Source organism: Zosterops lateralis (assembly GCF_965231275.1).
Source record: "Zosterops lateralis genome assembly, chromosome: 6".
In the NCBI taxonomy this organism is placed as follows: Eukaryota; Metazoa; Chordata; class Aves; order Passeriformes; family Zosteropidae; genus Zosterops; species Zosterops lateralis.
Window position 1 is genome coordinate 5586690 of NC_139761.1, and position 12747 is coordinate 5599436.

Consider the following 12747-nt stretch of genomic DNA (forward strand, 5'->3'; position numbering starts at 1 on the left):
GCCGAGCCCGGCAGGGCCAGGGGAGGGCACGGCCCCGCTGCCCCGCGGGCGGGGGCTCCGTGAGGGGCTCCGTGAGGGGCTCGGCAGCCGGGCCGGGGATGGAGCGGGAGGGACACGGCCGGGCGAGACCCTCCTGCAGAGGGTGACATTTCTCCACGGCCCGAGACCCCGAGCGCAAACACGGCAGCGACTTAAATAAACAGGCACTTAATGATGCAAAACGCTGACAGGGAGCCCCGGCACCGGCCGGGCCCCGACGGGGCGGGCTGTGCTCCCTCCCGGCCGAGTCCCGGCTCCCTCGGGGCCACCGAGGGCTCACCGGGCCCTCTGTCCCCGTCCCGGCTCCTCTGTCCCCGTCCCTGCTCCTCTGTCCCCGTCCCTGCTCCCTCACAAAGCCCCCGCCTTCCCCTCAGCCCCAAACCTCCTCTGCAGCCCCTGAGGGGAGGGGGCTGAGGGCGGGCAGAGCGGGCCCTGCAAAGAAAAGCTCGGCCCGGGTGTTCTGCCATCAGCGTTGTTTAATTTAGACTGTTTAGGTACAATAGAAAATAAACCCGAAAGCACATGCGATTTTTGGTAACAAATACTCGAGAGAGGCAGCGCCGTCCGCGGGCTCTCTGCGAGCCGGGGGGAGAGGAGCGGGCACGGCCGGGAGGGGGGACGGGAACTGGAGGGGCCTTGGGGAGGAAATGGCCGCCGAGTTTTATTATTAATATTATTATCCTAATTTTTAGCCACATCGATTCATTTCACCACCGAAGAGGAGAAAGCGAGACGCGGGTCCCACTCAGTATCTGCCTCGCACGGTCAGACACAGGCACTTGGTAAAACTCTAATACTGCAGCTTTGGAAAAAAAATTTTTCACTCTTTTTTCTACTTTTTTTTTTTCCCTTTTTTTTTTTCCCTTTTTTTTTTTTCTTTCATTTTTTTTTCTTTCTTTTTTTTTTTTTTTTTTTAAATTTAAAACTACATCGAGATCTTTTTGGTAAAGGCTAAATATGAAAAATGTAAACGTAACTTGCCCTCCCTCCTCCCTCTCCGACACGGGGCTCAGCACAGCGGTTCTCTCCTCTCTCCCTCCGTCCCGTCCCGGCTCCTCGGGGCCAGGCCCGGCAGCACCAGCGGGGGATGCGCCCCCGACCCTGCCCCGCCTCGCTGCGATTTGTTTGGGTGGAATCGGATCCAGCAAGGATTGGGGTTTTTATTTTCTTTTCTTTTTTTTTCTTTTTTTTTTTTTCCCCTTCCTCACCCCACCACCTGCCCCCCCCCCTTTTTTTTTTTTTTTTTTTTTTTTTTTTTTTTTTTTTTGTAATTCCCGTTGGGACCAACTCCTTTGAACTCGAGGGTCATTGCCGCTCTCTGCGTTTGGCTACGTGGAAAAGAAAAAAAAAATAAAAATAAAAACAAAACTCGTGGTGATAGTGGGAGACGCCGAGGGGGAACTGCAGCAAGAGCCGATGTGGGGTTGTTGTTGTTGTTGTTGTGTGAAAAGAGCCGAGAGTCCCGTTAAGAACCGGCGGGCGAGCTGTAAAACCGGGCGCTGTCCTCTGTGTACAACCCAGAGCCTCTGTCCCCGAGCAGATCCTCCTCTCCCCATCCTCCGAGAGCCTTTAGGATCCCAGATCCACCAGGCTGGACGTGAGGGGTCCCAGCAGCGAGTCCTGGAGCTGGTGGCCTTGGAGGCTGTGCGGGGTCTGGGATGCGCCTAAAGCGCCCAGGGAATAGCCCGAGCTCCTGGCGTGGCTGAGGTTCCCCTGCAAGAGCAGGACCGAGTTCTGATCCGGGCTTTGGGGAGGAGAAAACTCTTCCTCGGAGCTGGACATGAGGGGTTTGCTCCCATCCAGAGGCGAGAGCTGGTTCGGTTTGTTGGTGGCCGCGTTGTTGTTTTCCGTGTTCTCTCTGCGGAAAGGCAAAAAAAAAAAAAAAAAAAAAAAAAAAAAAGAAAAAAATCCCACAACGGGGATGTTAGGGCGGGCATGAGGCGTCGGGGATCGTCATTGTGCTAATGCCCACCGTAAATCCCTCCCGTTCAGCTCCAGCCTGGAGCAGAAACTTCTCAAGGGGGGACAAAAATAACCCAAATAATTCCATAACGGATCGTCCCTATTTCTTTTACCCCCCCTACAAATAAGTACACTAATTTAGGTGAGGAGGAAAAATTGGCGGAAGAGATTTTTTTATTATTATTATTTTGAGGGGCGCTTTTTTCTTTCTTTTTAATCAAAAATGAAAGCGCGGCCCGGGGACGAGCTGGGTGAGAGGTTCTCAGATTCTCTCCAGGAGGCTGGGGGAGGAAGGAGATGCCCTCAGTGTCTCTGTGACTCTCCGGGCCGTGTGGCCGCCTGGCCCCGAGGCCACCGTGTCGCCTGCCGGGGTGGCCCCGGTAAGGCCTCATCCCGCTCTCCCTCTGCTTCCCCCTCCTCTCCATCCCGGAGCTGCATCTCTCTCCTCCGAGCTCCAGAGCTACCCCTGCCCGACCCCCGGCCCGGCAACACCCGGCCCGGCATCCCGACCCTTCCCGGGGCTCGGGGTCAGCACAGCTCCCGGTTTATGGGGAAGGAAAATCAGCAAAACAAAGGCGGCCGAGCGGCCTGGAAGAGAACGGTGAGGGCTCCTTGTTCCCCCCCCCAGGGCAGGTGAGGTCGAGTGGATCTCGGGTGAAAAACTCATTTGGGTTTTAAGGGAAAGGGGGAAAACGCAACGCGGTTTACCAAAAATTAAAAAAAAAAAAAAAAATAGAAAAGAAAGGAAGAAAAAGAAAAAAATAGAAAAAAAGGGGGGAAAAGAAAAAAAATAGAAAAGAAATTAAAAAAAAAAAAAAAAAGAGAGAAAAAAGAGAAAAAAAAAAAAAGAAAAAAAAAAAAGACAGAAAAAAAAAAAAAAAAAAAAAAAAAGAAAAAAAAAAGGGGAGGATTTGAAGGGAACCGAATGTTTTCGTCGCTCCAATCCCATCCGGCTCCGGGCACTCCGGAGCAATTCCCGGAGTCCCCAAACTCCCCCCACCCGGCGGAACGGGGAGAAAAGCGGGGAGCGGATGGGGTCGGCACGTACCTTTCCTTGGCCTCCGCCGCTCGGTCCCGCTGCCTCCTGTTCTTGAACCAGTTGCTGACCTGGGTGGTGGTGAGGCCGGTGGCTTCCGCCAGCTCCCGCTTCTCCCGGGGGGACGGGTAGGGGTTGTGGGCGTACCATTCCCGCAGCACGCCCCGGGACTTCTCCTTGAAGCAGTAGCTGGTCTCCTCGCCGTCCCAGATGGTGCGGGGCAGAGGGAATTTTCGGCGGACGCGGTATTTGCCCACGGCGCCCAAGGGTCTGCCCCGCAGCTTCTCGGCTTCCACGTAGTGCGCCTTCAGCCAGAGCTGCTGCAGCTTGGGGTGGTTGTGCGGGGAGAACTGGTGGCTCTCCAGGATCTTGTAGAGCTCGCGGAAGTTGCCGCGGTGAAAAGCCACCACCGCCTTGGCCTTGAGGACGCTCTCGTTCTTGTGCAGGTGGTCGCAGGCCGGCAGCGACCAGAGGAAGCGGCCCAGCCTCTCCAGGTTCCCCCCCTGCTGCAGCACCTCGCACACGCAGGCGACCTGCTCCTGCGTGAAGCCAAACGACGGCAGCATCGACATGGCCGGGCGCGGCGGCGGCCGCAGGAGGACGAGGAGGACGAGGAGGACGAGGAGGAGGAAGGCGAGGAAGCGGCGGGCACCCCGGCCGGAGCGCGGCGGCGGAGGGGCGCGGGGTAGGCGCCCGCCGGGCCGGGCCCCGGTGCGGATCCCGATCCCGGTGCGGATCCCGATCCCGATCCCGGTGCCGGTGGCGGCCCCAGAGCGGGGAGGCGCCGCGGCGGCCGAGGGCGGCTGTGCCGGGCGAGCGGGGGATGCTCGTCGCGCCGCCGGGGGGAACTTTGTCCCCGCTCCGCCGCCGCCGCGCTTAAAGCGCCCGAGCCCCCGCGCCGCGCTGATTGGGCACCCCCGGCCCGGCCCGGCCCAGCCCAGCCCAGCCCAGCCCGGCCCGGCGGGCAGAGCCTCGGCACGGGCGGGCGGGGCCTGGCCAGGGGACACGGCCCCGGACACGGCCCGGCCGCGGCTGCGCGTCCCCGCCGCCTCCTCTGCGGGCGCGGCCCCGGCGCATCCCCGGGGCAGCCGCTGCCGCCGGGATCGTGCCTTGCTTTGCCTTGCTTTATTTCTTCCTTCCTCCCGTGTTTTTTCCGCCCCAAAAACTCCTGCCCCCCACGCCAGCCCGCTGGCCATCCCCCCCCCAGTGTTTAATTATTTAATTATCTTAAAGCTGGGGGTGAATAAATGATGTTTTAGTGAAGAGCTGAACAAGGCGCGGGGCCCGTGCGCCCCTTCCAGCCCCGGGCAGAACCTCCGCACCACCCCGGAGCTCTAATTATCCTAATCCTCATTTGCACACTCACTGCCCCGCTCCAAAGCAATCATTTAAAAAAAAATTAGAAAACAATTAGGCTCCCTAAGCAAAGATAATCTATTGTCAGCGGGGAGGTGAGGACAATGCGGTGAGATAAGGGCAGGGCGCGGGGGGCCGGGGGTGTCTTTATGGCTCTATTTATCTTGGATTAGATAAGTCGCAGCCCGTATTTTAAGCGCACTCCAGAACGCTTTGGATTCGGGAGCGAGTTCGTTCCGCGGGTGCAAAGAGCCATCGCGGGGCTCTTTGAAAACCTGTTTGTCCTCACTAAGACGGTCGGATTTATTTGACCCACCAAGTGGGATTTATTTGAGTTCAGCGCTCCGAGGGAAGCGGAGCCGGTCCTGGGGCTCGGGGCTCCCACTGTCCCTTCCCTGTTTCCCTGTTCCCTTTTCCCTGTTCCCTGTCCCTGCCCTCGCCACGACGTGGGAAAGGCCGATGTTTTCCTAAATCCGGATTGTTGTTTTTCCCACGTACTCCTCTCAGTCTCGGGGCTGTTTAAATTAAGCCGCTGCCGCCCGGTCTGTGCAGAGCCTGCCCCGTGCGCCGGAGCCGGGGCGCTTCCCTATCCCATGACCGTGTGTCTGGTAATTTTCCCTTGCCGTTTTATTTTAGTACTTATGATGCTGCAGATGAAGTCTTAAAGAGCTGCAATGTCCTCCCAGAAGGAATGTCTACTTGGAACAGATCCTTATTGACAAGGCAGCTGTGTGGGGACCGGAACGAAGCCTTAAACCCGGCTCTAAAATCAACTAATACCCCAAAGTCTGGAGCAAGTGCGCAGAATTATGAGCCCTGGGCTCGCCCGCGGCCGCGTCCTGGAGGAGCAGCGCCCTGCACAGCCCGGGGGTGGCTTCTCCCATCCCTCCTTTCTATTGTTATTCATTTTTAATTTTTATTTTCTTTTTTTTTTCTAACGAGAATAGCGCGGACCTGAGTGAGGGTTTGCAACTTGTGGATGAGGAGGAGAGAAACGCAACGCGGGACTGGAGAAACCCCTGGGCACTGTAACTAACGAGAGCGGGCTTCTCTTGCCCTCACAGTTCTCTTTTTTTGTTGTTGTTGTTGTTCTCTTTTTTTTTTTTTTCTCCTCCTCCTGTAAAAGGCCGACCCAAACAAACGCCGCTCTTGCTGGGAATAAGTAAATTATCCCGATGAGGAGGCAGAAGAGCTGACAGACACGGGTGAGGGCTGAGCGGAGAATTCCTCGTCATTCCTGAGCGGGATTTTATTCTTCCGTCTCATCAAAATTCACATAAAGAGGGGACAGACCCGCCGGGATCCACCTGGGAGTCACTGCAGGCAAGAACCGCCGAGCATCAATCTTCCTTAAGGCTCCGGGCTTGGTTTTCCTAAAAAACTGACAACCTTTCATTTTGCACCGCGGAAAGAGGCAAATGTATTTCCAGAACGCCCCATCCCATGAAAAAAAAAATCACAAAAGCAACAACAACAACAAAAAAGAGAATTTCGAGCCTTCTCAAAAAATAAAAAAACATAAACAAGGCGGACGCAAATGAGCAAAAAGGCGCCGAAGGACACAAGGACGAGGATCTCGGTGCTTTCCTTTGGAGGGGGAGCAGGAGCGGCCCGGGAGCATCACCCGGAGCTGCCTGGCCCAGGGGGCCTCCCCTGCTCGGCCCCATCGCCCGGGCACCCCCCGCCTCTGTTTGTGCGGGAAATTCATCCATCCCCTCATTTATTCGATGTGTTTCTACAACACGGCGGGGATGAAGATGGAAACCCACGCAACGCGCTGCGGGTTTTTTCCTCGATTTCGCCAGAAAATCAAAACAAAACAGAAAAAACCGGTAAATTAAATACATCCTCCATCTTAGAAATAAAACTCTTCAAAAGTAAAATTTAATTTTTTTTTTTTTCTTGAAGTGTGATGGGCTGGAAGAAACAAACAGCGCAACAAAACAAAACCAGCGGCGGGTGTTTTTTTGGGAGCCGCTCCTGGCCGGGATGAGAAGCGGGGCAGAAACACAACGCTGCCGCTCGCCCAAGCGTTTGGGGAGGCGAAACCCAAAACCGACCCATTAAGTCAATGAGGTTTGTGTTGTGGAGGCTCCTTTCCCATCCACTTGCTGTTCTGAAAAATAGATCGCGTTTCGTTATCTGCAGCGAGGATCTGCAACGTGATACCGGATCCGCGGCGCCCTCCCTGCCCAGCGCGGGGAGACAGCAGCTCCCCGCCTTATTCCCCAACAATAAAGGATTTGTGTTTTCTTTCTGCCCCCCTCTCCCTCCCCCCCCCCCAATCCTTTATTATTCTATTTTCTAATGAGGAAGAACAAACCCCTCTCCATATGCGCCGCTCTTGTGTCTCTTTGCAGGAGCCTCTGGCCCGGCTCGCCCGCAAACCGGTGCGACCTTTAATCACTTGTTGGTAAATTGCCCTCCCGACACCTGTAAAAACAAAGGCGGCGGCCCCGGGGGTGCCCGGCCAGGGGTCCCCCCGCACCCAGCGGGGTCAGGCCGGGCAGGGCCGGGATGCTGGGGCAGGATAAGGATGGGGATAAGGCCTTCCCGATGTGGCCGATCCCCAGGGCACAAAGGGCTCTTTCTTCGCGCACTTACCGGGACATTTTTCAAAGGATTAGAGGTGATCACGCGTTGTTGTTTTTTTTTTTGTTGATTTTTTTTTTCCCCCTCCGAGGGCAGACACGTCTTTCTGTCCCTGTCCCCCCCACCTCCACCTTTATTTCCTCCTGTTTTTGCCATGGGACCCCCAGATCCCGTCCCCCCCCTCCCTCTTGGCTAATGCGCCTCCTGGATGCTGATTCTTTTAAGCTACGAAGAATTTCCTTTTGGGAGGTGAAACCCTCCAGCTCCTCCTGTTCAGAGGAAAGTGCTAGTGATGGTAATACGGGGTGACACTAAATAAACAGTTAAAGCAGGGCTGGAAAGATGGAGTTAATTATCCAGTGAGCTACATTTAAACCGAGACCAGGAGGGGCTGATTTGTTTTGGCGCAGGGAACTGAGAAGGAGACGAGCCACCGAGGGCTCCGTGCTCCTCTTTGGTGGCTCTTTTAAACTGTCCTTGCTGTCGCCAGCCTTGGGGACCGGCATCTCCTGGCCCGGGTGGGGGAGCCTGGGCTGGAACCCCCGAGCTGTGACCCGCCCGGGAGCGCTGGGAGTCTCCGTGCGAGCTGTGCAGGGGAGGAGGCGATTTCAGTGATTTTTTTTCCATGTTTGTTTGCTTTTTTCCCCCCCCAAAAGTTAGATAAATTCTCGTCCGTGCGGCTGGCCGGTGCGTGTGCTCTCAGGTAAGTCTGTATCCGAGCGATGTGCTTTTGTTTTTTTAAATTTTCCCTCCTGCTTCTTCCCTCTTTTCCTCTTTTTTTTTCTCTTTTCCTCTCTCTTTTTTTTTTTTTTTTTTTCTTTTTTTTTTTTTTTTTTTTTTTTTTCCTATTCTTTTTCTTCTTTTTTTCCTTTCCCCTTTGAGAAGTCTGATATTAATAATCCCCGTATGCCCCGCTTTCCGGGTCATTACGGTACTGCTGGTCTCTAATCAATCCTAATGCGATGGCAATTGGAGTCTCTGATGAATGCATCTCAGGTTTCTTGTAATGGCTCTACCACATTTTCCTGGACCTCCTTCTTTAACCTGAGATGCCAGGGGGACGTCTCCGTTCTCAGCTGCTGATTACTTCAAGATGTTTGGGCTGGTGTGGGGAGAGAGGCAGCGAGCGAGGCAGCCTGCCCCTGAATAATCTGGAACTGAATTGGATGAGCCATTTCCTAAATCAAAGGACAACGGCGGGGTTTAACTCCTTTTCTGCACGGAAGCCTTTCGGGCTCTCTCTCCTTGCAGCCGCCACGGGCTGTGCTGCCTCTGTCCCCGCAGCTCCCCCAGCACCTCCAGCCCCCCATTGAAAGGGGGAGACCCCCCACCCCTCCATCGGCTGCTCCCACCGCCCCAAAACCGCTCAGGGGGGTCTGCGGCCCCACCACGGGGGCGGGAATCCCACCCAGGGGGGGAAAAAGGATGCTGGGATCCCCCATCCAGAGAGGGAAAGGGGTGCTGGGACCTCCACCCGGGGGAGGGGGGAAAGGGGTGCTGGGATTCCCAACCGGAGGGGGAAAAGAGGTGATGGGATCCCCCACCCAGGGAGGAAAAAGGAGTGCTGGGATCCCCATCCAGGGGAGTAAAAGGGGTGATGGGATCTCCACCCAGGGGGAAAAAGGCGCTCTGGGATCCCCATCCAGGGAGGGAAAAAAGGATGCTGGGATTCCCACCCGGAAGAGGGAAGAGGTGCTGGGATCCCCACCCAGGAGGGGGAAAGGGGTGCTGGGATCCCCCATGGGGGCGCAGGGACGCGCGGTGTTAGCGCTGCTTTTCCGCGACATTGTTTTCCTGCTTTTTCCCAGCGTGATAAGCATTTTTCGTAACACGAGGCAATGTTAGAGGCAGCTTGCGCCTCTTTCTCAATTTTTAAAATTTTTGGAAATTTTTCTGCAGCGGGAATTTGGCCGCGGCCAAACCAGGCCCGGGGCGGCCGCGGGTTCGAGCGCTGCTTCCCCACGGGATGTTCCCTCGGGATGTTCCCTCGGGATGCGGCTCCTCCGTGGGAGGAAAACACGCCCCAGCTGCCCCTCTGCAGCCACTCCTCTGCCGGCAGCGGGATATTCCCCAGAGCCGCCCAACACGCGTGGGCAGCTTGGTCCGCGCCCCTGTGAGTGCTGAGAGCGAGGGGCAGAATAATATTTGTAACGAATAATTGAATCTCTCAGCGCCGGACGCGATGTAAACATGAATCCCCGGCAGGAGAGCGGCGAGGGGTGAACGCAGCCCTTTCCCCGCGGGGTTTGGCCCTGCGTGGGGAGGCAGAGACACGGTGGCGGGTGGGGTGTTTGTGCTGAGGCCGTGGGTGGGTCCCGCTGCCCCTCCAGCGGTGCCACATCTGCCGGGAGTGAGTCACCGCAGAACCGAAACAAACCGCGGGCGCTTCTCCGCGGGGCGGCTCCAGCCCGGCCCAGCCCCACCCCGGGGTGCCGGGGCTGCACTGGGGGTGCGGGACATTGAGCTGTGACACCCACCCGTGTGTCACCCCACACACGCCCCCTGTGTGCCCCTCCGTGTGCCCGCACCCCAAATCCACCCTGGGCACCCCCCGGATGTCCATTCCTCAGGTGGCACAGACACCCTGCCCGGCCCCCCTGGGCACACAGAGGTCACCTGCGGGGGCTGTGTGCTCACACCGAGCCCTGTGAACCCTCCCGCAGCCCTTTGTGCACGGACACACCCGGGTTCTGCACCCACCCAGCGTGGACCCCCATCCCCATCTGTGACACTCACCCGCATCCCAGATGTGTCTGGGGCAGGGAGCTCAGGGCTGGGCCTGCCTTAGGTGATGGTAAGGACGGGGGCGCTGGACACCAGGAAAACTGCAAAAAAACGCTCAAAGCCCCTTATTTTAAAAAGGAACAAACAAACAAACAAACAAAACCCCAAAAAAAACCAAAAAACCCACAAACAAACAAACCCCCCCCCCCAAAAAAAAAAACAAACCAGCAAGGGCCATGTTTTTTTGTTGTTGTTGGTTTTTTTTTTTTTCCAATATGTTATTGTAACGGTTTTCGTGCAAAATACTTGGAAAAAAAAATGAATTATTTTTTTGGGTGCTCCCCGGATGGAGGCAGGCACTTTGAGGGTTCTCCTCCCTCTGTGCCATCCCCCAGCACAAAAACCTCCTCCCCACCTGGCCAAGGCATGATCTGCACTGGGAGGAAGCTGCTGCCCGGCAGCTGGATTGGGGACAGGATTTACATCCCAGGCTCTGTTTGCCTGTGTGCTTTGCATTCGGGTAATGAACAAATATTTCCATTGATGGGGGAACTGTGCCGGTTTCAGCTGGGCCAAAGGAAGAGGCACCAGCACCCTTTTGGATGGGTGTGTGTCCTTTTGGATGGGCGTGTGTCCTTTTGGATGGGTGTGTGTCCTTTTGGATGGGTGTGTGTCCCTGTGGTGGCTCAGTGGGCACCCACCTGTGGGAATATGGGGTTTGTTGGGGCAGTGGGGTCCTGCCTTCACCCACCCAGCCCTGGGGCCCATCCCGCACCCACCATCCCGGTGGGTTTCCGAGCTGGCTGCGAGGAGGGGACCTTTCACCTCTCATTAGTGATGCCATCAGTGGCTTGGCAGAGCAGAGCTGAGGTCAGGTTACATATGGCACACAGTCTGCTCAGCGCCGGCAACGCCAGCTTTGAAATTTTAGAGAGGGGAAAGGTCACCTTGCGTAAGCCGAGGTCTGGGGGTCCTCCGGTCTGTCTGCGCCCTGGGTGGGTCTCCATATGCCTCTGTCGTCGCCAGCCTCGCTCTGTCTGGCCCTGGGAGATGCTCAGCTCTTCTTCTCTTCCATCTCCTGAAATTGCAGGGGATACTTTCACACTGCCTTTCCTTTTCCATTACAGAAAGACTCTCCCAGTGCTGGTTTTTTTTCTCCTTTCTCTTCCCAGCACAAACCTGTCTCTCTAACATTTGATTTTATTTTTTTTTTTCAAACTACATATAATGCAGCTTTCCAGGAGAAAATGAGTTGTCTGTGTTTATCAGCAGATCTGCCCAGATGGATAAGTTTACTCTTCTCAGAGCTGGGTGTATAATTTCATAGACCTTCAAAAGTGTCGTGCTTCCATGGTGATTAAAACTCACTCCTGAATCTTGCTGGGGCATTTCAGGTTTCATGCCACTGGATCTTAGAAAAGCACATCTGTACAGCCATATATCTTTCATCTGAAGGTCCTGAAAAAAAAAAAAAAAAGGAAAAAAAAAAAAAGCAAACCAAATATATTTTGTATTTGGAAAAATATGACAAATTGCAATAAATTAATTCCTGGTGTAATTCGCCGCTTTGAATTTCAGCAGGATCCTCTTGGAGCTTCATCTGGATTGATTCTGGATTCTGAAGGTGGTGACTGCAGGGAAGAAGTTACCAGTTTCCCACGTATCACAGCTGACAGGTAAGTTCATGCCCCTTCTCAGCCCCACTGCACAATCTTATTTTGCACTTTATTTTTTTTAAATTCGTGGGGCATGATCCTTAAGCTCTTCAAGTAACTTGGCCGGGAGTCTCTGGCATGCAGCTGTTGCAGGGAGATCTTCAAAAGGACATTTGCTTCTTCACAGGTCATAACTAAAAAGGCTCTAAATGAAATAGATGCTTATCTTGAGGATCCGGGAGAAGCTGGAGCTGAACCAACATGCAGTGGGATACACCTTTCTGTCTGCTCCACTGAGGCATCCAAACAGCCAAATTAAAGGGAGCTCCACCTGATTTCCTACAAACAGAGCTACCTGCATGGATTTTAATTTTCAAGCAGGAAAACTCTGCCTTTTAAAGGGGGAATTTGGGAGCAGAGGTATGAGAAAGCTTATTTTCAGAAGTGGAGATGCTGCAACCTGTTTATGATTTTTGTCATAAATTATGTTTTCCTAGCGTGAGGCTAAACTGTGCCCTTGGTTACTGAGTGCAAATCTGCTGATTTAAATGGAGTTCATTGCAAGTGGGTTCAGGACTCAGCCATCATTTCCCTCTGCTGTCTAATCCCTGTAGTCTGAAGAAAAGCAACATATGTATAATGGTAGCTGAGATGCAGGAGGGGTGGGAGCTTTCTACCAATGAGAACCACATTAAATAATTAATTCCCAATTGCCTTTCTACATTAGTGCTTTCGGCTATAAAAGCTGGTCAGCTTTGTAAGGCCCCAGGCAATGAAACATTTGGTGCATTGTCAGTCCAAAAGTGGAGGTAATAGATACCCAGCCTGGCTGGAAAAGTGCTACTCTCCATCCTGCCATTCACATATTCCAGCTGCACAGCCTCATTCCTCATCCTTTCCTTTGCCTCACTGAAGTTTGACAGGACAACATCTCCTCCTAGGTGGCTGCTGAAGCAGCCAAAATTGTATTTATTTTATCAAAAAAAAAGAGGAACTTAACGTCTGACTCTAAAAATGGAGTGTACAAAGCTGAGCTCTCTTATCAGCAGACAAATCTGACAGGTTAATAAGGAAAAGACTGAATTTCCCCCCTCCTTTCCCATTTGCCCCCCCCCTTGCCCCATCTGCTGGTCCCCCAAGCCCAGCCTGTCACCTCAGGTCACGATGGGATCTTTTGGGCTCCTGAGTCATTCACAAGAAAGGTCTTGCCACGAGAAATGACTTCACAAAGCCTTTTGATGTGCAAGTCATCAGAGGCTGCTGTGCTCACCTTCTGAGATAAAGATACCTGTGTGTGTGTGTGTATGAAGCTGAAGAAGAAAAGGAAGTGTTGGAATAAATTGCCTGGGGAGGTGGGAGATTCTCTGTTTAAAAACAGGTCTA

At 54.2% G+C, this 12747-nt stretch overlaps 1 protein-coding gene and 1 long non-coding RNA gene across 2 annotated transcripts; one reads left to right on the plus strand and one right to left on the minus strand.

The window, feature by feature from the left end:
- Positions 1-855: 855 nt before the first annotated feature.
- On the minus strand, positions 856-3609 carry SIX1 (SIX homeobox 1; the record flags this gene model as incomplete). The annotated part of the gene is made up of 2 exons (XM_083864456.1): positions 856-1897; positions 3050-3609. 2 exons carry the CDS (start codon positions 3607-3609, stop codon positions 1609-1611), a joined length of 849 nt encoding a protein of 282 aa, XP_083720582.1. The 3' UTR covers positions 856-1608.
- Positions 3610-6731: 3122 nt separating this feature from the next.
- LOC310911071 lies at positions 6732-11662 on the plus strand. Its single transcript, XR_014590440.1, has 3 exons — positions 6732-7688; positions 11288-11385; positions 11552-11662. It is a non-coding gene; the product is annotated as an uncharacterized lncRNA (long non-coding RNA).
- Positions 11663-12747: the final 1085 nt, after the last annotated feature.